Source organism: Penicillium digitatum, chromosome 6, assembly GCF_016767815.1.
Source record: "Penicillium digitatum chromosome 6, complete sequence".
In the NCBI taxonomy this organism is placed as follows: Eukaryota; Fungi; Ascomycota; class Eurotiomycetes; order Eurotiales; family Aspergillaceae; genus Penicillium; species Penicillium digitatum.
Genome location: NC_089389.1, coordinates 2595713 through 2622387, shown reverse-complemented (window position 1 = coordinate 2622387; position 26675 = coordinate 2595713). Strand labels below are relative to the sequence as shown.

The following is a 26675-nucleotide window of genomic DNA, read 5'->3' as shown; positions in this document are numbered from 1 at the left end:
CCCCCCCCCGGGTCCGAAATGGCACATGGACATGTGCAAAAGAACTGACGAGCCTGAAGTACATCGTACGCATCTAGGCAGCCTAAAATGCAAAGAAAAGAAAGTTGGGGGAAAGGTTGGGGGAAAAGTTGCATGTTTTGCATCACAAAATCAAATCATAGGAGTGGTCACAACCCGCGGACGCTCCCACTTCGGAGAACCGAATGGATCATCACGAGAATAGCTATCCGACCGATCCCAATCGGAGTCGGTGTCCTCAATGTCGGTGTGCTTATCATCCGACCTCGGCACTGGAGAGGTGTCAGAGTCATCTAACGCGCGACGGAAGCGCATGAACTGCTGCGACTCCGTGGACTGCATGGGCTGCATGGACTCAAGAGCTGCGCGCTGCAGGTCGCGAATGTCATCGCGCAGACCGCCGACTTGTGTCTCCAAGTTTCTGCGGGCTGTTTGTTCGCGACGCAGGAGCGTGACTAGCGCGCTGTATTGCTCGATTGAGACACCGTGGTAGTCGGACAGGGAGGTGGCCGAGGGGGCGGGGCGGAGGGTGCGCGGGGTCATTGTGTCTGCGCGGATCGTGCTCGTGCTGGAGGGACGGGTGGTGATGTTTGGGAGGGGGCTTGAGGAAACATCGCGGTCACAGGATCGGAATGCGGCGGGTTTGTTGCGCATGTGAGGGGGGAAGAAGTCTGCTGAAGGGGGATGGCGCGGGCGGGATAGTTTTTCAGTCGGGGGTTCGGGGCAGTTGGTTTGCATTCGCGCAATGGCGAATTCCAAGTCAATCAGTTTCACTTCTAGCGTTGTCAACCGCTGTTCTAGGGTGACACTGTCATCTTGCTGCATTGAGTTAATTAGACTTGCGACGTTTGACGGGAGACTGGGTTGTTCTGTATGCTGGTCGACCTCCATCAACGATGGTGCGGCGGACATTCGGGTCACACTCGTTACTGTTGTTCCCGACGAGGGCCTCCTCGACTGCCCACTATCAGAGCTTCCATCTAATGGCGGGGAACGCGTGCCAAGAACCGAGGCTGGCCAAGGGGCGGTTGATGTGCGTTGTGGCCAAGAGGCCATGACCTCTGGCATGTCATCTGTCATTTCGCGCAGTACATCTGTATTCCTTGATAGGCGATCAGAGAGTAAGCTATGCCTTCGCTCTGAGAAATGACCCCTCTCCTCTTGCGGATCGGATACTGCTATTGACGCCACGGCAAATCGAGATTCATCGTCTGAAAAAATCACGCTGGGAAGCGTTGCACGTCTTCGACGCGGTTGTATGCTACCCGGCATTGAATCCCGCAGGGTGGCAGAAGAGAATGGAGACAGAAGCGGAGACAGATGTGTTTCCGCCAGCTGGAGGTTCTCCGCCGAGAGTGGACTGCTCCGGTGTGAGTTCAAGTCCAGAGGAGGCGGACCAGTCAGGAATGATCTTCCTTTCAGTGGTCCGGCTCTCCGCATCGGTGGTATCACAAAGGCAGATTCATATGGGCTCTCTTCCAGTTCATCAGGCTGACTTTGCCTTTTGCGGTTGAAGATCTTGCGCATGACCGTTTTCAAGGTACTCCCCGTTCGGCGATGGGCAATGGAGGGTTGGGATTGGAATTCCATTGACGGCAGTGCGGTATCATCATTGTCTCCAAGGTAAGATGCAGGGTTCGAGCCGGAGCGCTCTCCTCGGGGAGACGATCGTTGGGGGATACTCCGAATGGACTCGCTGCCGGCGCTCGTTATGGATCGCGCGGGGCGTCTCGACATGGCGACGGGGTACGGAGGGTTCGACAACCGGTGGGCATAGAAGGTACGGGTAAGATGTCGATTCTGATCATTACAAGCGATATGGGTATATGGCGCAAAAGAATAGAAAAAGGAAAGATTTCAAGCGAATGTCGGGAAAATATGTATCGAAGGGTATCAGGGTATCAACGAATTTGAATAAAGGCCGGAATTAGTCGATTGAGACTATGGAAAGCTATCAAACGCATGTTAGCTGAAGACCCAAAGTGAGACAAACGGAACTTACAGTGTCGGATATGATCAGGAACATAATGATCACGGTTCTCCCCGTTTGCTAATCTCATAAGAAACAAAGAGACAGTGATAAAAAGACGAAGGCTGAGAGAGGAGAAACAAAGGGGAGAAGTTAGAGATTAGGGAGAGACACAGAGAAGCTATTGTCCCCACACCGGGGAGTTCTGCACGCCACAGCTTGTAAAGAGCCAAAGAGGAAAAGTGGAATTAGGAGTAATTAAAAGATTTGCAATCGTGTCTTTACTTTTATAGACTCTCAGGAGCATCTCAAAATACACCCCCCCCCCTCAAAAAGTAGAATGCTCGGAAACAAATGGGAAATGCTATTATTCGCACGGACTGACCAAGTGACACGACACAGTTTGAATAGTTTCAACTTCAAAGAATCCATTAGCCCACGTAGGTGTTTTGTTTAATGTGAGAGCCCCTCTCAATCGTGGCCCTCGGTCATAGATTGGAAGAATCAACCGCCCTATCCTGTTTTGGGAAATGCATCTCCGACGCCACATTGCAGAAATAATCGTCTAACTGGACGTTTCAAAATACCGTTTCTTCCTCTCCCAAATGGATTTCGGGGGGAAAGTATTTGAGTTGTTTAAGTTGGGTCGACCCCCTGCTCATCCCTTACATAGGCCGTGCATCCGGGCTAAATTTAAACTTGGAAATCGATGCCGTTCCCACGGAGTACTCCGTGCTCCGTACAGAGATCGACATTGTTCTGGAACTTGCAAATGGGGGTTCTCGATCTGCGCCGAAAAGTCCCGATGGCTATAATAAATCTCCAGCATCAGGGTATCGTAGGTCGGCATGTTCTTCGAGGAAGGCCATCCAGTGCTTCAAGAAGCTACTCCCGCTGTGAAAAATAATAAAGAATGTCGATCAGCATTACACTATCGAACTTCCTCGACCTCAGTAGCTTATCCCGCACTTACTGACTGATCGTCTCCGAATCTCCGCAGATACACAAATGCCGCTTGGGCCGCGTCATGGCCACTACGTGCAGCAGAGTTAGTGACATGTTGAAATTGCTGCAGGTAGAGCACCGGCACATACTGCCAGGGAAAAAATAGGGAAGGAGGGGGGAAGCATACCATTTAATCGTCGCTTCTCGCCCAGGAAACCCACTTCTCGTTCCGCATTGCTGCGCACCAGGCTCACCACGACGGCTTCTTTCTCGCGGCCCTGGAATCCATCCACGCTGCCAAGTTCAAGACCGGGGTACTTCTCTCGTAGTATGCGCGACAGTAGAGCCAATTGTCCGTTGTAGGGGGTGATAACGGCAACGCTCTCGGGTCTGACGCCCGCATTAATCAAATTGTCCACGTGTCTGGCGACCACCATGGCTTCCATCTCGTTGCTTTTGCTATCTCCAAGCAAGACTCCTTTTTTACTTATTTCATCTTCTGCCTTTTCGGGGAAATCTCCACCTTGCGTGTCCCAGAATACCAGGGGTTCCTGCGTGTCGTCTGTGCCCTCTACGTCGTAGGGTAGGTCGATTAGTAGACGGTCTTTGACTGCATCGCTGGCGATCAGCTTGCCCTCGTAGAGTTCGTCTGAGGGGAATCGCATAATCTTCTCATGCATGCGATATTGAGTGGTCAACATGCGTTTGATCCCCGGTCCATGCAGGGCTAATAAACGGTCGAACAATGTGCGTTCGAGAGAAACACCCTTCAATATCTCCATATCGGTATTGGTGTCCGTCTTGTCCTCGGTGCCTTTGGAATTATTTTCCTTAGGCTTCTGTCCAGTGGATTTAACGGTCGGTGGTAATTGCAGATGGTCACCAGCAAGAACCACCTTCTCTGCACCCAGAAGAGAAATCCAGCATTGCGCTTCAAGAGCTTGACTCGCCTCATCAATAATAACGACATCAAATTTCTGGTTCTTGAGTTGATGACCTCCAGCACCGTGAAGGGTAGCCAGCACCACGCTACTCTCGCGCACCAGGTTGTCCACGCATTTGGACTCCCGCTGTCGGAACTCCTTCCGAAGTAACTTCAAATCATCGTAAATACCTCGTCGTTCGCGACCAGACCGGGTCTTGCGGATACTTGCCTGTTTCTCATCAATCTCTTTGCGAATGTCCTTCACGATTCCCCCAGCATCAGAGGTCTGCGTAAGGACTTCAAGAGAATGCTCAAGAACGGAAGGCAGCAGACGAGCCGGATGACCAATACGCACAACAGGAACCTTCTTGGGAGCCAGACGTTCCACGATATTATCAACAGAAACATTCGACGGGCCACACACTAGAACGCGCTTTTTCCGCCGAACCAATTGCAAAATCAGTTCAATAAGCGTATGTGTCTTTCCCGTCCCCGGCGGACCGTGAATCAAAGCAATGTCCCGCGCCGCCAGCGCAAACCGAATAGCATCTTTCTGCGAATCATTGAGCGTGGGATCGGTAAATTCCACAGGTCCACACGCCTCCGAATCCAGCTGTAGCGGTGTCGTATGCCCAAACGCAACACGCATGAAATGCGAGTATTCTGTCTCCGTCATCTTGACCATCTTCTCCATAGTTTGCCTCATCCTAGGCCGAAGTCAGCAACCCAGCGATCCTAATTCCAATCAACCCAACCAACACACCTCCTATACGTAACATCATTAGCTAGCTTCATAGCCCACACCTTCTTCCCCCAAAGCTCCTCCACAGCCTCATCCTCCTCCTTGGACATCCCCCCACCACCCTGCCGCCCAAACGCAATCCACACAGCGCGATCACCAGTACGCGTGACAACGCCCTCAACCCCCTTCTCCGTATCTTTCTCTCTCTCTCTATCTTTGTCCTTTCCGCCGGCCCTCTTCCCTGACCCCGCAATATCACTAACCCTTACAACATCCCCGACGCGAATCCCATGCGACCCAAGTCGAGGCGTTCCATCCGCGGACCGGGACTCTTCTGACGCAACTGCTGGGTCCGGGGCGAACTCGCCGACGACGCGCCCGCCGAGACCGGTTCGGCATTGTGAGAGGATCAGGCCTGTTAGGGCATAGCCAGTTGCTTGGAGAGTTCGGCGGGTTGATGGCGAGACTGTTGCAGCTGTGCTGGCGAGTTTTGAGGAGGAGACTTCGGCGGCGTGTTCTTCGTGGAGGAGGGCGAGTTGGGTTGTGGCGAAGCGGGGGATTGGGATTGGGGTTGGAGGGGTCATTTGTTCAGTCACCCTGGTTTTGTGGAGGTGGTGAGATCGAAGATAAAATAGGTGCTCCCGTAGAGGTGCCTTGGTTGGTGCCAATGACATCTGGCACGGGTTGTTAGACTTGGTTCGGGGACCGGGCCGGGGATAAAGAAGCTTCGTTTGCTTATTTCCGAGATCGGGTTGTTATTGGTTGACGGGATATCAGGGCATCCAAAGGCATCATCTTATATTTTACTTGGTGTTAATATCAGTATAGAGTATGGAGTATAGCGTTTTTCGTCCTGTTGGTCCTTTATTCTTTAACGGAATAGGGATTCGTTCTTTATTGCATGATGTGGAAAAGGTCCAGGCTGCTTTACCACTTGGTTGTTGTCTAGGGCCTAGAGCATCTCCCCAAATCGAAAATTGGTCTAAATCTAGCACAAGAGAGATAACGAAATTTAAGGGGGCGCGCGGTTAACAGAATGTGTCAGATCTGATCTAGTGGTTAAATCGAGCCAATCTGGGTATTCCCCGATACGACCCTATCTACAAATGTCCATACCCATGCGGGCGTCTCTGGCATCAGCTAAGACTGATCATGCCCGAAGTGTTTCAAGTTGATGAAGCGACTATCACATCGCCAATGGCAGGCCTGACGTGTAGCTGGGTGTTTCCGAGTATATCCTTCACGGTAAAGAGGGATATATAAGTCCAACTCTGGCGGTGGACACAAGTGAGAACAAGGTCCGTGACTCGACGGACGATACCGGCACCTTCAAATCCTATTAAAGTCCAAATAATTATCTTTGATCTTTTCCCATGCAACTTTAACAATTCAGGAAATGGATAGGTTGTAAAAAAATAGCGATACATGGGTCACCTATGCTGAGCACTCATACATAGTTCGCATAGTGTCACACATATAGCAACCCCCAGATATACCTAGAACGATAACTAGAAATTCAGCAGTCTAATTACGAAGTTTCACTTACACTAAATAGACAAAGTAGAAGTCGACCATCGCCCCATGATATCCACATCCTTCCGGTAAAACCATGGATAGATCTGTGCTCGATACTGTGGTTTTCACATGCGATATTGTATAGAAATACTGATTGGACAAATATGACCAGCTGGACACATAGTGTTTCATTACTGAGGATCCCATTTTATGTTGGCTCGAGCAGCAAGCGCCCATGCAGTGACACATTCCTAGCGGCAACATCTTTTTCAGCTCGCCCAATGTGATACTCAAGGAAGTGTGGTATTTTAGGTGGCTCTGTACTACACCCCATTATGATTGTGACACAGAAGAGGTCTTTTTTGTATGCTTGGCTTGATCATGCACATCTTCCAAACACATCACCACGAGACCGTTTTGCATGTGCAAGAAACACGGCACAATAACGTTACATCTTACATTGCAAACGAACCCGTTTGGCCGGAACACCTCTCGGTCTCCCACTTTATAGATGGGACCAAAGTCTTGGGTGACAGGAACCAGCTCGTCTGAGGGATGAATGGTGATCCAATCAGGATCTGGGACCTAGAAACTGGGCATTGCACATTGATTGTTTAAGGGCCCAGCTCAGTCTACAGCATCACCTTTTCTTCGGACAAGATCTGGCTCGCATCAAGGTCAGGTGATCTGACATTCCAGATCTGGGATATATCAAATGCGCGTTGTGTACATCAACACGTATAGGGCACAGACAGAGTTGTTATTCTCTCCACTGCTTGGTGTCACAACAGAAGTTGACCCACACCGGGATCAAATGATAAGACAATGAAGATCTGGAACCCGGCCACTTCACGATGCACAACGACCCTCGAAGGACCTGACAGCCTGGTCTTGGCGATTTCTTGGTCCCGGGATGCAAAGTGGATCGTACCAAGATCAAATGACGGGGTCGTCATGATCTGGAACTCAGACAGCGAACAGTGCACATCGACTCTAGAAGGACATAGCGGGGCAGTCACGTCCAGTTCCTGGTCCCCGGATGGAAGCCAGATAGCACCAGCGTCACGGGATTAAAGGATTGCGATGTGGAATTCGGCGCCTCGACAGAGAAAATCGGCCTTGAAGAGGCATGCCGAGCCAGTCTACGAGATTGCATGGTCTCGGGATGGAAGTCGGCTCGCGTCAGGATCACTTGATAGGGGGAGTCATGATTGGAAACCCAGCCACTGGCCAGGATATGAGTCTAAAGGGGTATAGTGATTCGGGATTCTCGATTGCGTGGTCTGGGATGGACATTGCCTGTCCATAGGGTCAAATATCAAGACGGTCAAAGTTTGGGATCTGGCCATGGGAAAGTATGCGTCAACTCCTGGTGTCGGATCTCCTCTTGACATCCGCTTTGATGAGGCAAATGTGCATTACCTGCATATCAATCGCGGTGTATTTGATCTGAAATCGACTACCCCTATCCGGTCTTCCTCTAAGAATTTGGCGCCTCAGCCAGAGCAAGGAGTCGATAACTTCAGTAAAGACCACACCTGGATAACCAGGAGAAGAATCAATCTTCGATGAATTCCTTTGGAGAATCGGACACACTTCAGGCCTCCATTCGTTACACATGCGACGACAACGGTGGCAGTTGGTTGCTTAACGGGTCGAGTGTTATTCTTGACCCTCCCAAACGATGAGCCAGCCGATCTCATAGGTCATTTAGAGCGTTGCAACCGCCACTGAACGGTCTTTTGATGTGAGTTCGAATGCAAAGATCAAACACCGTTGGGTTGTGATATAGCAATCTAAGTACCTTCACTATTCGAGGGTTTGGAACGACAGGCGCAAAAAGTTGTAAAAATTGACAGTTCAACATCAATCTCGAGGCACATAGAGTGAAGCTCATGTAATTTAAGTGCAACGAGGGAAGGGAATAGTGTGGTTAAAAGAAATATGGATAGAATCTGCGATGTGGCTTCCGCTAAAGATGGCCACTATTTCTCAACACAGTGCACCTCTCTCTTTAAACTCTCAACTCCTCGATGCAAATAGACACGGATGAACCTGCATAGGATCCATCTATGTTGACGCGCATAGAAACGAGAGATGGTAGGAAATCATCAACAGCTGTATACGACAAGATTTGTAGTCGATCTTTGACTGGAAGCGTTCCTAAGGGAAGCAGGTCTGTGCGAGTAACAATGCCGCTGAAGCTCTCCGTTGATTGATTCCATTAAGCACATGAATAGGTATGAACGTTCAGGATCGCAGGATAAATTCTCAATATCCGGGTCATTACTGTCCAAAACAATATTGTTGTTTGATCAGAGCTCTCAGTTCCTGACGGGGTTGTGTGGAATGTCTGAATGTCCCTATGTCGGACGGGAAAAAAAAATATCGTCATATTTGCTGGGAGTTGTTCGCGACGGTCCAGCCGGCTGAGCGTGCGAAAACAGAATGCCATTCACGAAAGCCTACATCGACGGGTGAGGAGGGTAAACCACTTACATGTGTGGCAACAGACCCTTTTGCTCTTCGAGTCCAAGATGACGAGATTGAGTCCTTACTTAAACTCGTCCTAAACTCGGAGGTTGGTTGACGAACAGATCTCATTCGTCTTTTGGCCATCGTGACCTGTGATGGGGAAGGTGAAACACCGAGAATTAGGCTTGGAAGTCAACGGCACCAATAATGATTTAGGAATACAGCATGGCTAGTCAAGCGGGCACATCTCCCCCCCCAAAAGAATATTGGGAGGTCGCATCAAAGAAATATTAGCGGCGTTTGATCCATATATCATGCCACAAAGCCACAGTTTCAGAGGCTGGCGTTTCTTCGACGAAGCATGATCACATCAGACCTTCATTAAGGAAATGTATCAAGCGAACAAGTCTGTGCCACATTTTCCAGTCCAGAAAAGGATGGAAAACATAAAGAGAACGAGTAATTCAAAGCAGCCAAGTCTCAATCAAAGAGCCTCAATCTTAACCTTGGGCTCATCAATCTCAGGACTTTTCTTGACCTTCAGCATCGTCGGCTCCAGTCCCCTAATCTCACTCTTACAAAGTTGTAAGCCAGCCAGATCACAATCTCCGCAGCGACGCTTGACAGGCAAACAAACTGTCTGTCCAAGCCCAACAAGCAACTTATTAATCTCATGCCATTTTTCAACCGGCAACCACGATTGAAGCGCCTTCCTCGTCTCCTCGGGCGTTTTGGTTTTATTCCAACCCCAGAGGTTGGTAATGCGATGAACGTGCACATCAACCCCGATCCCCAAGTGTTTACCCCACGCCGCGCTCAAACAGAGGTAGGCCATTTTGGGTCCGACACCGGGAAGCGCCATGAGGCCTTCTGGAGTCGAGGGGATATCCCCGTTGTGCTGGTCTCGTAGGATCAGCGCCGCGGCTTTGATGTATTTTGTTTTGTTGTTGTGGAAGCCGACTGTTCGAATTAGTTCGTTTAATCGCGTTGGGTCCACGGCGAGGATGTTGGACAAGTTGAGGGTGCTGTCGGTGGGGTTTGAATCGTCGTCCTCTTGTTTGATTGTGATATCTTGAGCTGGAGGGGTAGCATCCCCGAGCTCGGTGTGAAGGCGTTGCATCGCTACTGCTGTGACTGTGTCTTTCGTCTGGGATGAAAGCATCAATGCGATAAGAGTCTGGAATCGGCGATCTATTGGTGATGAGGCGCGCCAGTATAGCTCTGCACAGCCCATTGTATCTACCGGGGCGGTCGGGTTGGCTGCCCTCATCTTTTTTACGATCTCGTACATCGTCTCCCAGTTGGAAGGGGGCTCGACCTTGACCGAGCCGTCGATGCCGCGGGTTGTTCGGGCCGGGAGTCGTCTTTGTTTAGGTGCTGGGGTTGGTTTCTGGTCGGGCTCCTTTTTGACTATGGCTTTTCGGGGTACGCGAGGGGCTCGTCGGTTTATGGGGCTCGCGTTGCGCTTTTGGCGTTTCGATGGCGGTGCAAGGAGGTCTTCGATATCCGCCGTGTCTGCTTCAGAGAGGTCGGAGAAAGATGATTCATCGTCACTTTTGATGGCAGACAGACTGAGTGTCACCGAGACATTTTCTGGCTCTATCGTGATGTTTGGAGTCGCCTTTGGGTTGTAGACGAAGCTTTTCAAATCGCTCAAGTTAGAGTTGCGCGTTTGTCGCCGGATAGGGGGTGAGAGAGCCTGCACCACCTTCGCGGTGTCTCTGGAAGTGCGAGAAGTGCGCATAGCGAATTAACAGAGATTAAGCCGAAGACAGAAAACTGTTAGGCGAGAGAGCTGTTTCACGTGAGAATGGTCGGATGATCAATCCATGGGTGGGTTGGGTGGAACTTCCCCTCGGCGATCGCAGTGCCGACCGACTTTCCCAATTCCGTGAGGGGGGCGAACCACACATCTAACACACAGTCTACTACCTTCCTAATGGCATCTCGAAAAGAGCTCGCTAGAGCAATGAAGCGGCTCGGAGACGAGATAAGAGCTTATGACAATGTCGAGAATGAAACATTCCTCTTCCTACGTCCCGTCAATGACGAGGACCTACTACACTGGGAAGCTGTACTGAAGGGTCCGGCTGGATCAGCGTACGAGGGTAAGGCCACTAAATCCACGAAGGCCAAAATACCCAGCTGCGGTTATGTCAGTCAATCTAACGTGACAACAGGTGGGCTTTGGCACCTCAGCATTGAAATCCCGCCAAAGTACCCTTTTGCGCCGCCGACTATTATCTTCACGAATAAGATCTTGCACCCGAACATCGACTTCAACGAGGGCAAGATTTGTCTCTCGGTCTTGACCTCTGAGCACTGGACTCCGGCTGGGAATCTCGAGACCACACTCCGGGCTATTCAGCAGTTGTTGACGGATCCAAATCCGGATTCGCCCCTGAATGTTGAGATATCGGTTCTACTGCGCAAGGGGGATATAGCTGGTTATGAAAGTCTTGTGCGGTACTTGACTGAGGAGCAGCGGTGGGAGGAACCTCGGAACCCGAGACGGTGACGTGGTTTCTCGGGACCAACTGACACATTCGGACTACACATGCCGCCATGCACATTCCGATCATCTCGGATTGCCTTGCACCTACTATATCTACGAACCAACTAATCTTTACTGTCTATAAGCTAATGAATTTGATAATGGAGCACCCATTTTGCATTATCTTCAGCGAAGATTAAACTTGAACTAAAAGTACTCATAGAAAATATTAGCGTATGCTTCGCGCTGCAAATGTTCGAGGCCGCTGTTGAAACGCGAGAAACCAAAGGCCAATTGAGGCGGATAAAGCTATTGAACGCCCAATAGATGAGGGGAGACATGAGTAGGTCATCACGGGTCGTGCGAAAAGATAGTACAATGACAAATGTCATGAAAATGTAGAGCCAATGCGATGTGCTAAAAAAACGCCGTTCAAAAATATTAAAATGCAAGCAGGCGATACGGCAAAACTAATCGTCCATTACAGAGCCAGTGCGACCACGACGGCGCCACCGACCATGGCAAAAACCTCACGGGCCAGACCAGTAGGCAGCGCGGCAGCATTGGTCTGCAGACCGGGCTTGCCAGCCGTGGTGGCAGCCGGGGCTTTCTCTGTTGCCGTTGGGGTAATCACTATGATAGAGGTGATGGTGCTCATCTTGCCATCGGGCATGGTGGTCGTGCTCTTGAAGGTAGAAGTGCTCAGGCTGGTGTGTTCAGTGGTGTGTTCAGTGGTGTGCTCAGTGGTATGCTTAGTGGTGTGTTCAGTGGTGTGCTCAGTAGTATGCTCAGTGGTGTGCTCGGTGGTATGGGCAGAGGTAGTTGACTGCTGGCTGGTAGTTGAACTAGACGAGCTGGACGAAGTGCTTCGGGCAGTCGACAGAGTCGAAAGAACACTGGTGGTCTCAGTTTGAGTCGTCTGGGCATTCGAGGTCGCAGTAGTGGAAGTGGTCGGCTGATCAGTGGTCTGAGTCGAGACCGTGGAGGTCACAGTGGGGACAGATACAGAGCTGGTAGGACTGGCAGAGCCGGTGCTAGTCTCACTGGTGCTAGTCTCACTGGTGCTGGTCTCACTGGTGCTGGTCTCACTGGTGCTGGTCTCACTGGTGCTGGTCTCAGTGGTGCTAGTCGCACTGGTGCTGGTCTCACTGGTAGAGCTAGCTGGAGTGACAGTTGGCTGAGCGCTGGTGGTCAGCTCAGTGCTAGACTCCGAGGTAGCCTCGCTGGTCTGACTGGTCTCAGCAGCTGAGGTGGTAACGGGCTCAGCGGTTGATTCGGCGTTGGTCGTGGTCACAGAAGGAACCAAGGCCGAGGTTGCCTCAGGGCTAGCAGTCACATTATCCTGGCGCTTGCCGAGCTTGATCAGGTTGGCAATGGTGGGTTCTTCAGCTTGCAGAGCCTCGGCGGCTTGAAGGTCAGTGGGGAAGATTCCATGACGGAATTTGGCGGAAAGAGCATGCAGAGCATCATGGAGCTGAGCGGCATCAATGTCGGCAAGCCTTTCTTGGAGAGACTCACTTTTCAAGGTCCCAGGTGCTGCCTCTGCGAAGACCGCAGAAAGAGCTAGCAGTGTCATAAAGAGCAACTGAAGAAAGCTGATCCGCAGCATAATGGAAGGTTGAAGATCGGCAGACAAGGTGGGAGAGTTAAGTGAGAGAAGAGAGGGGAGGAAGAACAACAAAAAGATAATTAGAGATGAGGAAGGAACCAAGACCTCTCGAGTGGCAATTCTATCAACGGTTTGCTTATTTTTCTTTTTTCGTTCTTTTTGAAGATCTTTCTTGATTTTTTCCCACTAGCGACAGATTAACCCGAAAATCATCGGCGTGGCTGATTTTTTTACGACCACTTAAATGTCTCTGATCGGTCCAAAAGAAGGCTTGATATATGCCGAGGTCGACCATTTGGGAATCATATCGCCTATGTTTGTGTACAATATGTATGAAGCATTCTGTATAAAAGGCACTGTGCCACGAAACCTGAAAAAGTTACAGAGTTCAATTCTCTCCTATTATTGGTCTGGTCTCAGGGCTAACAATAGCAACTTTGGAGCAAAGCCAGAGTCATGGTGTCATTCTAGTTTTCTTTTTTACTCCATTTGGTAATTTTGAAAAGGGGCTCCCCTGAAACTCCTATAGTTATATATCATTAATATCAGGCATTAATTATCACAATATAACATAACCCCATACCCTCCACAGTCACTCCTGACGTCTGGAGTTAATTGTTGTTCAGCTGTACGAATAACAATATTGGTGCTTAGTCGGATCCATAACTTCACCGACCGGTCTGGCCCGATCAAGAAGACCGAATTCCATGACCATGTCCACGGTGACAAGTGGCGCATACGGCGGATTAGAGAGTCTATTTGTACCATTGAGTGCGAACCGACGATGATCCTCATCCTTGGCCTGCCACATACCCCATAATCGATCGATCATACCATGGTGCAGCATGAAGGCTGGGTCTTGTGGCGACGTGAAGAGGTCTTGGAGCGTGGCTCCGAGGCTGAAATGCCCGCCACCGTGCACGCCCAGGACTCCGTCCGGCCGTGCAGGCCAATAATCCATGACTGTTTGGAAATCGGAGATATTTGTCGCGGCCAGGAGTCGGTCGACAATGGTTTCGTTATCGTAGTTGCTGCTGACGAAATTGTTCAGACTTCGATTGAGGCAGCGCGGGTTGTAGTCGAAGCCTGGAGCGGGGAGCTTGTCGATTGAGATGAGATTGCGGGCGAAGGGTCCCATGTGGATTTGCATGTCTTTGAAGGGTCCGCATCGCACGCAGCCGCCGCCCGATCCACGTGGTATGGTGACTGCGCCACCGGAGATGCTTTGTTCGCCTGGGTTGTGTTCGCCGTCGCCGGAGAGGGAGCTGTCGCTGCAGTCGAAGAGAGGGCTGGCCTTCAGGTCCTCTGACCATAAGGGCCAGTTCCAGTACCTGGTGCGTGTCACTATGGGTTGGGAGCCGGAACACAAAGGTGTGGTACTTACGGGAGACTTCCAGAGTAACCACACTCGTCTCGCAAGGCTGACTCCCAGAGCCAGAGGAAGTGACGGTGCCACGGGAGGAACAGACCACTAAGGTGAACATTGAGTGTGTAGTTGATATGGGTGCTGTAGGGTATGTCAGTACTCCATTCTCCCCATCCAGAATGAAGCGATAGAAAGCCTACGCCACAAAATCGTCGAGCCGGTTCTGCACTCCCGGGTACTCTTCTCTTGGAAGATGCTGAGGCTTCCCTTGCATACACAATACCGCATCAATGTAGTCGATCCGCTCGGCTTTCTTCAACTCTCCCCTATGGAATGTCAGTTCTCAATTGGACCTAAATGAAAAAAGAGCTACCAACCATTCTTTCCGCACAGTAGTATTGTGAGCCTCACACAATCGCTCGGCCTGAGAAACGTCAATGTTGATGTTGAATAGGGAGTCCGCTGCTGAACCCCAAGCTCCCAAGGCAATGACCAAGATAGACTGATAAAAACCAACCATCCTGTCAATCCGAAAGAAAAAAAAAAAAGTGTCAATCTGCGGTCGTTCGCAAAATTTCCCCCGTTCCCTCTCTGTCCAGTCTATGAACAGTGTTTATATGTTAACTCGCCACCCCACCAAACTATTGAGCCAATACACTCTGATAACATCCCTTGTATGATCTGTAAGTAGACGGAGCATTTTAGATTAGCCCATCTTGGTAAACTCCGAATAAAACTTGGTTATGCAGATTCCATGCCTGTAAGTGTGAGAGCTGTCACTCTACCGGGGTCAAAGTTCCATCGCCTGACTCCATTGGTGGCAATGCACTTTTTCCCCTGCATGACATGGGGTGTTAGGGGGTTTCCGGGACTAGCGGCAGATCATCCCTAAAGCTTAGCGAGGCAACGCTTCAAGCCAACTGTTTATCTTGCTCAGGAGGGAGTTCATCGGCGAAATCCACGTTGTACCTACCTAGACAGACTCGGGATTTGTGGTACAAACTCCGTGCTCGGTCCAGTATTTGAGCGGTGGGGGAGGGAGGGGTGTTCTAGTCGATCTTGAAATGATAGCGGCATTTCTTATGGAACCCTCTGCAGGGCCATGGCCAATGGCCCTAGGTAACCAGTTGGATATTGTTCACAAGCGGCCGACGACGTACATCGTACCTACATAGGCAGGTGCTCGGATTAGGTAGTAGTATTGCCTTATCACTCATCAAGCGAGCAGCCTTTTTTTCGATCTCTGAACGTCAACTTGAGGTGTCAATTCATCGGGACCGAGGTGCGTTGGAGTAGGAACTACGCCGTACGGCGTTAGACCGGCCCTGCCACTACCCCAGCAACCCAACACCACCGAATCCCAAAAAAAAAAGAATCAACTCGATTTCCTCTCGTTTAAACCTACCCTTTCTCCCCATCCCAGCAACCTTACCCTTAATATCCCGCATGATCACCAGGTCGTACGCATGGACCCATGCCACCATCGATCGACTCGGTGAGAGTAGCAAGTGTGAAAAGTACCAATGTGGCCTACAGCCAAGCAGCGGTCTAGGCGGGATACAAACGGTGCCTTCGCGGTTCTACCGATATCGAAAACTACCCTTCGGAGCACCGGATTCCCTAGCCACCTCGAGATTTGCACCAGGTGCGAATGCCATGGCAGACATCGAAGATGTTTGAGTTGGGGAGAGCTGTGTCTGGATCTGCTCCAACGAGAACATAATGCTTACGATAGGGTAGTGCAGGCAGCAAAAATCGATGTTGGAATTCGGCCTATTCCCTCTGCTGCATGCAATGCACAGTGCATCCAACTGCAATCCGGCCGATCCTACTCGTTGATACACGAGGTTGATGGTGGACTCGAGGAATTTCGAAAAGGATAAGGCTATGGTGAAGTATTTGGTAGCTTCTAGCGTTGGCGAAGAGAATTCAGGCTGTGTTCTAGGTTGTTTGGAACCTTTGTTGGTGTGTGCCATTAGGGGCTACCTTGATGATGAATTTCGAATCCTGAGAATGGAACTCCATGAAACCCTTCAATGATTGATCGCCTACTTTACAGTGCATTTCTCAATCAGCTTGCTCGTAGCCCGCTCACGGCTTCATGATATATTCTCTCCCATCTTTTGGCGTCTTTCAGTCTCCTTTTCTTTTGTATTCCTTCGCGGTGAAACTTTCTCATGTGCCTTCAGCTAGTCCAGTAAGCGACTATAAATTGCAGTCAATGCAGATACCCGAGCTTTCAGCTTTTCACACATTGCCGCAGAACGATCATTGGCAACGATGCTCGCTGCGGGGGGGGGGGGCAGCTCTGGAGGTCTGGGGAACTCACCGAGGCAGATCGATCGAGGGCGTGGACAACACGGATTTTAAATTTAAAATAGACCCCAGATCTTGCCAAATTTCCGAGAAAGCCTAAACATGCGAAAACCACCGTGGATGCCCTCCCAACAAGCTCCTTGGACCAGGTTCTTACCCCCGCCACAGGCTCCTGGGCTCACATCATGACAAACGTACTCGCCTCAGAAAATCGAGCTCGAGGGTACACTGCTGGCCCCGCTCTTTACCTTCTGCCTACCATCAAAATGCTACATGCTCCTCGAAGTGAGATGTCCATCTTTCCCCCCGGCGCTATAAAGTCCATCTGTCATCCAAGCAGCCAACCCATTGCGAGATTGCGCGCTGCTTTCTGGTTGTGGTACTTCATCTGACACCGCTGTCCGCAGCCCATCATGCTGGCTTGAAATCACCATGTCAGATCGAAAGCTTCCTACGGGGCTCAGTGGAGAATCCTCCACGACATCTTCCTCAGTCTTCTTCCTCAGCCTATTGATGCGCGAAAATCCATTCTACGACACCCACAGAATCCTACATATACCCAGCCTCTACACCTGCGTCCGTACGCAGCATCAACGATTCATTGCGACGATCGTGCGGGCTGCGCAGTTCGTCCATCCGATTGAGCATCTATTGGCTGCCACAGTTGCTGGGGAGGCCATTTAGTGACATTTGGGGTAGTTTGGCTTCAACGCTTGTCCATACAGCGACGGTGCACAGTGGCCATGATTTCTGTTGTTACAAGGCTAGGGCGCAGGAGCTTGTGAAGTTCCATTTTCAGTAAGGGTTGTTGGGGTTATTGGATTGGTTGCATGGAACAGGTAATAGATTGACGAAGCGTCGTACTGGGTAGAGCTTGTCAGTCATTGGTTTGGGTTGGTGGCTTTTGGGGTGTAAACAAATCTGGAGATTGTTTCAAGTGGGAGCCAGGATCAGTAGTTGTGGCCAATAGGGTATCGTGAATTTGTCTCGTGTATGGGGCAACCGTGTGGGAACGGCGAGCGATATGACGCGTGCACCAGGCGACTGATTACGTTCACTGTTCACCTGGTCCTGATATTTTCCCGAACACCTGAATCCGACGATGATGATGCTGCACTCGAGTCGCATAAGATGAGATGGGCACAACCCTAGAAGGCGGTGTGACTGAGAGAACATTCGGTTGTTCTCCGGATACCCCCCCAACACCCTCAGGTCCAGTGGACATAGTCTCAGACAGCCACGACAATCAGGGAAACGATGGCGGTCGCAGTCCCATTCTCTTACATCAAGGGTCAGCTCTCGACAAATCTTCAAACTCATTCCGCAACCGAGCGGGTGACTGTGGGGTTTAGGTCGGGTCTAGCGGGTGGAGTTTATCGTCAACAATGGCAAGAATACCGAATGAGACATTCTGAATTATGGGGCCACCTCTACGGGATGCCCTCTTTCTAGTTGATATGTTGATTTGAGGACCGTAATCTTCTCCAATTCCGTTCACCTATGTACAACAGACATTGTCAACATCCCCAGGCGAGGGCGTTGTACCAAGATGAAAGGGAATAGGTCAATTTGAGGAGACATTGTCCCATCGCGTGTCTCAGGTCTAAGTATAGATCGGACGTGTGGGTTTGGCGCACACAGGGTTTGAGCGAATCAACTGGCCTTGGCCTTGGAGTGGGTTCTAGAACTTGCGTTGGTTTTTCCCCCCTATCTTCCCGTAGATCCTCGGGATATTCAAATCCCCCTGAGTGCGATCGGCTTGTCCAGATGTACTCCGTACTCCGTAGTGTTTTTGCCAAGGTCCACTCGGGGGGAAGGAATGGAGGCCGAATCAATCTGATACTGTACAAGAGTGTGGATGACAAGCCGTCGACGTGGACAGGTGTCGGATCGCTCTCCAATTCGAGTGCAGGATCTGAGAACCCCAAGAACCGGACCATCCAACTCAGAACCAGAGAGATACAAAAGAGACAGAGTGAACCAATAAACCGCCTGAATTTAGGGTCATCTCCACAGAAAATCCACAGTAATATGACCCTTGCTGATCGGGACAAGGCAGTCAATGTACATAGTACAACATACGGAGTACCCTGCCGGGACCTTGGCGTAGCACAGCCCTTTGCCGCTTGGGGGGGAGGGGGAGGTCATAACCCTTTCATCCCTTTCTTTCTCCTTTCATTCCTTCAGACTTCACTTTCGTTTCTCAGGTCATTCACTCTCTTTTAATCCCCGGAGCGTATCAACTTGATTTTTTTTTACTCTCGTTACCATCGCTCTTTTTCACCCATTCCTACATTATGAAGTCCTCTGTAGCCTTGGCCACGGCCATCACCCTGGGCGCCTCAACCGTCCTTGGTGCCGCAACCAACATGAAGGCCCGCGACAGCAGTATCACCCCCATCACTGTCAAGGGTAACGCCTTCTTCAAGGGCACGGACCGTTTCTACATCCGCGGTGTCGACTACCAGCCCGGTGGTTCTTCCAACCTCACCGATCCGATCGCTGATGCCGATGGTTGCAAGCGTGACATCAAGAACTTCCAGAACTTGGGCCTGAACACTATCCGTGTCTACTCCGTCGATAACTCCCAGGACCACGACGAGTGTATGTCTGCCCTTGCTGATGCCGGCATCTACCTCGTCCTCGATGTCAACACTCCCAAATACTCCATCAACCGTGCCGATCCCGAGATTTCCTACAACGATGTCTACCTCCAGAACATCTTCGCCACCCTAGAGATGTTCGCCAAGTACGACAACACCCTGGCTTTCTTCTCCGGTAATGAGGTCATCAACGACGGTCCCTCTTCCAAGGCCGCTCCGTACGTCAAGGCTGTCACCCGTGATATGCGGACCTACCTCCGCTCTCGCAAGCTCCGCCAGGTCCCCGTCGGATACTCCGCCGCTGATGTTGACACCAACCGCCTCGAGATGGCCGAGTATATGAACTGCGGTACCGATGACGAGCGCAGTGATTTCTTCGCCTTCAACGACTACTCCTGGTGCGATCCCTCTTCCTTCACCATCTCCGGTTGGGACCAGAAGGTGAAGAACTTCACCGGCTACGGACTCCCCCTTTTCCTCTCCGAGTACGGCTGCAACATCAACACCCGCAAGTTCGAGGAGGTCAAGGCCCTCTACTCCACTGAGATGACTTCCGTCTACTCTGGTGGTCTTGTCTACGAGTACACCGAGACAGGCAACAACTATGGTCTGGTGGAGATCAGCGGTAACACGGTCACCACCAATAAGGATTACGATGCTCTCAAGACCGCCTTCGAGGGCACCAAGAACCCCACTGGTAACGGCGGCTACAACTCCACTGGCGGTGCCTCCGGCTGCCCCAAGATGCAGAAGCCCAACTGGGATGTCGACTCCGACTCTCTCCCCGCTATGCCCGCCCCCGCCAAGAAGTACCTGACTGAGGGTGCCGGCAAGGGCGTTGGCTTTGCCGGCAAGGGCAGCCAGAACTCCGGCACTGCGTCCTCCGGCACTGCCACCCAGGGCTCTGGTGAGGTCGCTGCCGCCACCGGGACCAGCACTACTACTTCCAGCTCCAGCTCCAGCTCCACCGGTGCTGCCGCTGGTCTCAAGCCTTTCCAGTTCAGCTTCGCTCCTGCTACCGTCGGCCTGGTGACTGTCCTGTCGACTGTCCTCGGCGCTAGCTTCATGCTTCTGTAATGCTCCTCCCTTGATGAAGGGGCTTCCTACCATATTCGATTCTCCCTGACATGTATCTTTTTTTTTTGACGGGCTTTCATCTTTTACCCTGTGATGATCGTCGCTTGGGCTTTGGAAATTGGGGGATGGCGAGATGCTTTCTAGATGGTGTATAGCAGTCCTTAGTATCTACGTCTAGTGTTCAATGAAACGGAGCCGACCTCCTCATATATTGTGATGTTTAGCTAGCACGTTGTCGTAGAAGGGAACCGCTCTGGCAGTATCCCAAATCTTCAAACTCCTTAGGCTAGCGCTTCTCTCCGCGACTTCAACAGCGGATCTCAATACTGGATTTCCCCAAGCAAAATCAACCCGGCGACCCTAACGCTTCCCACCGTTCTCACATTCCTTATCCGCACTGTAGTGATGAAGCAGTAGAAAATGGCACTCACCTGGGAGCAGTGTGATAAATCGGGCGACTAAACCTCCCAACGTCAGCATGCTACCCATCGACCCAAGCCAATGCGCTGTTACATGTAGCAACTGGCATCGAACAAGGTGCATGAGATGGTGATCCTAGATAACAATCAGGATTTCTTTCCACTCCACGGATGGCCTATATGCTCTGGGTCCTGGGAATTTCGAGTTTCCAGATACATGTTCTATTGAATGTTTTGCGTGAACGATGTTGGTTGATACTCTCTGTTGTGTCGTGTATAAGAACCAAATACCCTTGTAGCCCAAACATCAACTGTACAAATTCGGTAGCCCAATCCAACTTCAAATTGCTGCAACGTCTAGTTCAATGAAAGAGGCAAACCAAATGATCAACAAAGTAGCCAAGCAGTCGATAGGAAGTTCATCAGCAAGACCCACCGACTTGGCCGATTGAAACCCACCAAACGCAATCAAGATTTTTTTGAATGAGACGACGTCCTTATAGACGGGAGCTTTTCTTGGAGCGGGAGACGGGGTGGAAGGAGAAGGAGGAGGATGAGAAGGAGGAGCACCTTGTTGAACAATCGGCATAATATCAAATCGCATATGTAGAGCGCCCGCCACAAACCAAGTGTGGATTCTAGTGATCTGATGAGGACCTTTTACGGGCCAAGCCCCTAAAACAAGACGAGCCACGGCCCTCCCGAGCTGTGTGCCTAGGATTTGCTGGAACTCCGGGGTGTGCAGATTCCAAGTGTCAATTGTTGGAATTGCAGCCCTCTTCTCCGGACCCGGGAGAAGATAGTTTCGGTAGAGTACCTTGCCTACCAAGGGCAGTGTCTCATCATTCTCAACTGAACACATGAAGACACATCGGAGAGTATGGATAGCGGTATCCTGTTTGTATACAGCTAGGGCAACATCAGACCAATGAGGTCCGCCATCATTTCTGAAAATCGAGTTAGCAATAATGGCATCATTTACGATACAATGCGTGTAAGAGGACACATGGCGCCATTTTTTGTTCCGTTGTAGACTGATACGGCGGTAAGCCTTCGAAGTCGGATTCCGTGGAAGGCTTATTGATTGAAGACTCTGCATGGATTTCAGGCGGTGGGACAACGAATTTTGGACTCCATTACTATGAACGCGGGCTCATTGGGGGCATTCGCTCTGACCAGAGCGTCAATGGTTAGCGTGGACGGGGCGACTCGACAGGCAGGCCCAGCTGGGTTGGTGTTGGCCATCCAGCCTTCAAGCCGAGCACCCGTTGCTTGATAATGGTCAATTGTTGCCCTTTCAGGGGTTGGCTGTAACAAGTGAATCTTTCCTGAATTTAGATACGCGGAAGCCCTACCCATTTCTGCTTGAAACCCCCTGCGACTCGTCGGTAACCCATGAAGATTTGCCCCGGTATCTTGCTCGGGGGTTTTTGGATCGGGATTCACTGAATACGGATTAGGATTCGTCGATGTGCGCCCTTGATTGCCTGTACCTTCAGGTGGCTCGAGCTTTCTCGAGTCTTTTTTCCATCGGGTTGCGTCTGTTCTCATCAACGCTGTCGTCACCTTCGCCAGCTGTACGTTTCCGTTTTGTGGCCCCGGAAGTGGAGGAAGCTTCAGCAGGGGCTTTGGTATTACTTCCACCATCGTTGTCACCAGAACGGAAGAAGTTCATCAATCTCTTTCGGGGGGGGGTAGATGGAGATTGAGACATCGTGTTAAGAATATCAAATGAAAATACTCGAGGTGGTTTCTAAAGTCTTGGAGGTGTTCTGATCGGCTCATTCGGGACTTGGGATGATTGACTGGCTTAGCCAGGTGCCGGACCAAGCAGCGATTATATAGTTCTGGCCAAAGGGCCCATGAGAGAAGCCATTTCATGATCGAGTCAGTGCTTGCATCCGGTCTATGTTTAGATGAAACGGACAAAGGAGTGAATCTCTATAGAAACTGGGTAAACAAGGGGAATCAACTATATCTGGAGACTATGCGGGAATTGAACAAGCAATTCAACAATGGAACCAAGATCGTCGAGGTAAAAGTCCTCGAAGCTGAACGGCCGAGGCAAGGATAACTTACGTCTTGCGAACAAAGCCCTCAATTTAACTTGGGAGCAATGACATTGAACTCGAGATGAAAGCACTCGACCCCCCTAAAGTCAAGTCTGGAAATTACCTATTGACAACGACTTCAATCCTCTAGGAATTCAGGATATGAGGCTATCATCTTAAGAGTGCCATCGCATTATCGCATGCTTAACTAGGTCTGGCTCTGTCAGTAACCTTCGATTGTCACTTGGCCCAATGGCATGAAAAAATGAATCCGCCAAAAACCATTGAAAGAATCTGGCGCACGTTTAATTCAGGGGCCAACCTCGGATTTTTGAAACCAACAGAAAATTTGGGTGGACGTAGAACCTTTCCGAGGTCAACTCAATATCAATTGGACAGAAGCCCTACTAGGATTAAATTCGACAAAAGGCCCCTGAGCTCGAAGTTCATTCTCGTAGAACCCCATGGAGGTGGATCGATAGGCACAACTAGGTAGGTCGAGTTCATAGAAAATATCTCATTGAGCGAAAGGAAAATTCTAGCGGGAGAAACTGACATCTCGTTAGCCTTGGAGAACTTTACAAAGACAGTCTGAGTAGGCACAACTGTAGTTTCGGAGAGGCATCATTACCTTGTCCTGTACATACCACCAAGAGCAAGTCAAGCAAACTCACGGACTAAGAGTTAGCCCCCCATCCCGCAGAAAATCTCCAATCTTGCCCAGCTTCACTGATCCCTCTCACCAGACCTACTACATTATCGACAAACCCACCCTGACCACGATTAACCCTCTCTCGGCGCTCTGTCTCGGTATCCGAAGTAGCACCGCGAAGACCAAGTAGCTGTTGTGTACTATATCCCTGCAAACGATCCGCATCCATCCTCGTCAAAAGATCACCTTCACCCTGCCGCCGAGTCCACGCCGCTTGCTTAACAGCCGGAGCCCAGTATTCCGCCAAGGAAGACTCATCACGACCAAATGCATAGCACTTGGTCAGCGCAGAGTCAGACTCCGGTCTAAGCGAGGCGTTCCAGCGCGTGTGGACGACTTCGTATCTCTTCTCCATGAAGAAAATAACCGGCCAGGCAATGATCCAGAGCTGGAGAAGGACGACAGCCCACCAGATGAAACGGTTCGCACGGAGCCGGTTGATCCAGTGCGGAGAGTAGATTGTGACGGAGCGTTGGGCGATAAAGAGATCAAAGCTTATGGAGCCGCGGTAGTTGAGTTCGCGGATGTGAGAGGAGAGGACGTTGCGCATAGCGTTGGAGTCGAAGCCTTTTATCTCGCGATGCAAAGTGAATCTGTATATTGGTTGCAATTGAGATTAGTAGTGGAGTTCGTGTGCGTGTTGGGGCGGAGCGTACGATTTCACAGAAGCCGGATCACGACAAAACCGTTGGCACCACATCCACAGGTTCTGCACTTCTGGAGAGGCATTATCCTGCTCATAGGCATCATCTCGGGGTAGGAGGGCATCGCTGTCTTCGGCAAGACTGATAGCAGCACGCGACTTGGGCGGCTTGTACGTGCGCGAGCGTAGGATTCCTCCCCGATATGCTGGTGTGAGATCCTCATCGGCGAGGATATCCGTTTCCCTCCAGTTTGCATCCATGGATCCGCCTTCCCAACCGGTCAGCATGGTCTCGGCTAGGTCCAGCTTGAATTTGAAGTCTGTGCAGGTGTTGTTTTTTTCATTCTTGTTGTCATTGCTCGACTCGGTGTGAGTGCCGTGAATGTAGAGTAGTGGCCGTGGCGGGAGTTTTATCTGCCGGCGGATGGCCTCGTAGAGTTCATCGGAGTCGGTTGAGAGCGTTGGTTCGAGGGTGAGAGAGACCTTATCGTGGGGTTTGACATCGTTGCCACCGGGGAGAACGTAGGCTGAGTCGATCAGGCGGAGGGGTCGGATGCTTGGGGGAGGCTGAACAGGTTGGATAGATTGGGCATGTTGGATAGAGGCGAGAATGGGTTCGGGATCATCTGTGTATGGAGGCGGCGCGTCGTCAAGAGAATGGAGTGAATGCGACGATGACGCAGGGGGATCGGCATGGTGGAGGCGACCCATGACTTTGATCTTTGGGGAAAGTAATCAAAGGAATTAAATAAAAGAAGAGATTTAGACGAGAAAACAAAAAGACAAGGAAAGAAAGATGCGATGTAAGATGGAGTTTTATGGGTTGAGGCTTCAAGACCTTGCATTAGCGTTCGGCTGTAAAATCCAAGGGCTTTTTGTTGGCAACAAGGCTCTTTTTATTGTTATTCAGACTTGTCAGTTTTTTTTTTACGATGTAGCTTACTGCTCATGGATGAAGGATTTGACCAGTAATTTTCCTACAGGCTGGAGTTGTCTACTGCACTTCACGGTCAGGACTGTTCACTCAAATCGAGCCAGTGTATCGGGACAGTAGTAGTTGAAAGATCGACAAATCGACAAATACATATGTTGTAATTAAGCTGGATCTGGTGTCATAGACTCCACACTAGAGATTCGTGTATTAAAAATAGACAAATGTTGGGAGAAAAGCTAGCGTGGCACATACAATCGTCTATTTTAGCCGGACCATCAGGATCAGATCATCAAACTATGCCCTATGGCTGATCCTAAAACTAAACATCAGTATCATTGGGCAGTCTCTCCTTGCGTTTCCGTGTGAAAATTCTTTCCACAGTGCCGATTCCGAACCCAGTCCATAGAGTCAGCGCTAAAACAAAACACAGCCCACTGACCCAGCCGTGTGTCTTGGTGAATTTGGGCGCCTCTCCGCTAGGAAATTGCAGCTGTTGGAATGGGATGACGACAGCTGATCCAAGGCTGACCATGAACGCCAGAACAAATGCTCGTAATTGTTGATCTCCACCGCATGAGGCGTTAACCCAACCTGCTAGAAGGGGTGTATAACATCCATAACAACCAGTGATAATGAACGCAGCCATCTTCAGCCCTCTAGATTCGGGCCACGCCGTGAATATAGCATAGCAGAAGGTGAGGAGACAGCCAACTGCGAAACAGACAGGTCCTCGTCGGCCGATCTTGTCGCAGACATATCCCGTGCCCACCATGAAAGCAAAGTTAATGGCGCCCATGGATGTGGGAATGTTGTTAATTTGAGGCACTGAGTATGTCTTCAGTGACTTGAGCCAAATCCCAAAGTACTGCATAACATATGACCCGCAGGTGAGAGACCAGAAGGCGTACGCGACGGAGAAGGTATAGAATTGCCAAGAGAGCAGGACCCGTTTGAACACGGTGCTGTCCAATTTTCCAACGGGGGCTCGGCCCTCTTCGTCGATTCTCTCGCGCGCCCGGTTCCTTTCCCATTCGGAGAGATAGAATGCAGTAGTGTTTTGAGGCGTATCGGGGTAGAAGATGAAACCGTATATGGCGACTGGAATCGCAAGGATGAAATCAAAAATGAAGAGCCATCTCCATGCTGATAAGCCAGCTTTTCCCTCCATGCCTTTGAACAGTGCGGATTGCAAGTAGCCTGAAAACATCTGTCCCAGGACTCCAGACATGACGAAGAGACCACTTCGCCGAGCGAGTTCGGATTTGCGATACCAACATCCCAGAACGTACTGAATCCCGGGCCACGCAGCGGCTTCAAAAAGCCCAACACAAAATCGAAGGCCGTAGAGCTGAGATGCGTGGTTGCACTTGTACAGGAAAAGTACGCAGAGCGACCAGACGAACAAACACCCAGGCAGTAAGTACCTCGGTCGAACAACAGTTAAAGCGAGGTTGGAAATTGGACCTCCAATGATTGCGCCAATACTGAAGTATGTGTTCATCCAACTGAGCTCATTGCCTGGTCCGAATCCAAGCTCTTCCTTCATGCCAGAGACGTAGGCATTGGATACATTGTTGCCATCCAGCTGCTTGATGAAAAAGCATAAACAACTGTAGCTGAGAAGAAACCAGTCCAGTTTGAAAATGAGCTTTTTGTCGGCCTTTGAAGTACCTGGCTCATGCCAATGGAACCAACGTTGGCGGGATTCCTGAGCGTTCTCAGTTTGAACTGTCGACCTCTCCACGCTGTGACATGAATCTGCGGTGTTTATTTTGCGGTCTTGTTGTATATCAAAGACTTTTTCCAACCCCCTTTGAATTGGAGTTGGCTTTTGCACGGTTTCGGCTAAGATGGTCATTGTA

General features: G+C 50.5%; 9 protein-coding genes across 9 annotated transcripts; 2 read left to right on the top strand and 7 right to left on the bottom strand.

Moving 5' to 3' along the window:
- Nucleotides 1-150: 150 nt before the first annotated feature.
- Nucleotides 151-1755, bottom strand: Pdw03_5942 (Bifunctional uridylyltransferase/uridylyl-removing enzyme; the record flags this gene model as incomplete). The annotated part of the gene is made up of 1 exon (XM_014682936.1): nt 151-1755. One exon carries the CDS (start codon nt 1753-1755, stop codon nt 151-153), a length of 1605 nt encoding a protein of 534 aa, XP_014538422.1.
- A 1041-nt stretch (nt 1756-2796) lies between these two features.
- Pdw03_5941 (DNA helicase, putative) lies at nt 2797-5183 on the bottom strand (the record flags this gene model as incomplete). The annotated part of the gene is made up of 4 exons (XM_014682935.2): nt 2797-2881; nt 2961-3021; nt 3120-4564; nt 4621-5183. 4 exons carry the CDS (start codon nt 5181-5183, stop codon nt 2797-2799), a joined length of 2154 nt encoding a protein of 717 aa, XP_014538421.2.
- Nucleotides 5184-9073: 3890 nt separating this feature from the next.
- Nucleotides 9074-10333, bottom strand: Pdw03_5940 (DNA repair protein Ntg1, putative; the record flags this gene model as incomplete). Its single annotated transcript, XM_014682933.1, has 1 exon — nt 9074-10333. The coding sequence occupies one exon, from the start codon at nt 10331-10333 to the stop codon at nt 9074-9076; it is 1260 nt and encodes a 419-aa protein (XP_014538419.1).
- Nucleotides 10334-10528: 195 nt separating this feature from the next.
- Pdw03_5939 (Peroxin 4) lies at nt 10529-11107 on the top strand (the record flags this gene model as incomplete). Its single annotated transcript, XM_014682932.1, has 2 exons — nt 10529-10697; nt 10770-11107. The coding sequence occupies 2 exons, from the start codon at nt 10529-10531 to the stop codon at nt 11105-11107; spliced, it is 507 nt and encodes a 168-aa protein (XP_014538418.1).
- A 457-nt stretch (nt 11108-11564) lies between these two features.
- Pdw03_5938 (uncharacterized protein) lies at nt 11565-12692 on the bottom strand (the record flags this gene model as incomplete). The annotated part of the gene is made up of 2 exons (XM_066101207.1): nt 11565-12466; nt 12602-12692. 2 exons carry the CDS (start codon nt 12690-12692, stop codon nt 11565-11567), a joined length of 993 nt encoding a protein of 330 aa, XP_065958147.1.
- A 622-nt stretch (nt 12693-13314) lies between these two features.
- Pdw03_5937 (putative domain, di-copper centre) lies at nt 13315-14578 on the bottom strand (the record flags this gene model as incomplete). Its single annotated transcript, XM_014682930.1, has 4 exons — nt 13315-14023; nt 14077-14199; nt 14259-14384; nt 14436-14578. The coding sequence occupies 4 exons, from the start codon at nt 14576-14578 to the stop codon at nt 13315-13317; spliced, it is 1101 nt and encodes a 366-aa protein (XP_014538416.1).
- A 4093-nt stretch (nt 14579-18671) lies between these two features.
- Nucleotides 18672-20054, top strand: Pdw03_5936 (1,3-beta-glucanosyltransferase Gel1; the record flags this gene model as incomplete). Its single annotated transcript, XM_014682928.1, has 1 exon — nt 18672-20054. One exon carries the CDS (start codon nt 18672-18674, stop codon nt 20052-20054), a length of 1383 nt encoding a protein of 460 aa, XP_014538414.1.
- A 3008-nt stretch (nt 20055-23062) lies between these two features.
- Nucleotides 23063-24590, bottom strand: Pdw03_5935 (Peptidoglycan-binding Lysin subgroup; the record flags this gene model as incomplete). The annotated part of the gene is made up of 4 exons (XM_014682926.2): nt 23063-23075; nt 23156-23161; nt 23293-23829; nt 23893-24590. 4 exons carry the CDS (start codon nt 24588-24590, stop codon nt 23063-23065), a joined length of 1254 nt encoding a protein of 417 aa, XP_014538412.2.
- Nucleotides 24591-25132: 542 nt separating this feature from the next.
- Pdw03_5934 (Allantoate permease, putative) lies at nt 25133-26671 on the bottom strand (the record flags this gene model as incomplete). The annotated part of the gene is made up of 1 exon (XM_014682925.1): nt 25133-26671. The coding sequence occupies one exon, from the start codon at nt 26669-26671 to the stop codon at nt 25133-25135; it is 1539 nt and encodes a 512-aa protein (XP_014538411.1).
- Nucleotides 26672-26675: the final 4 nt, after the last annotated feature.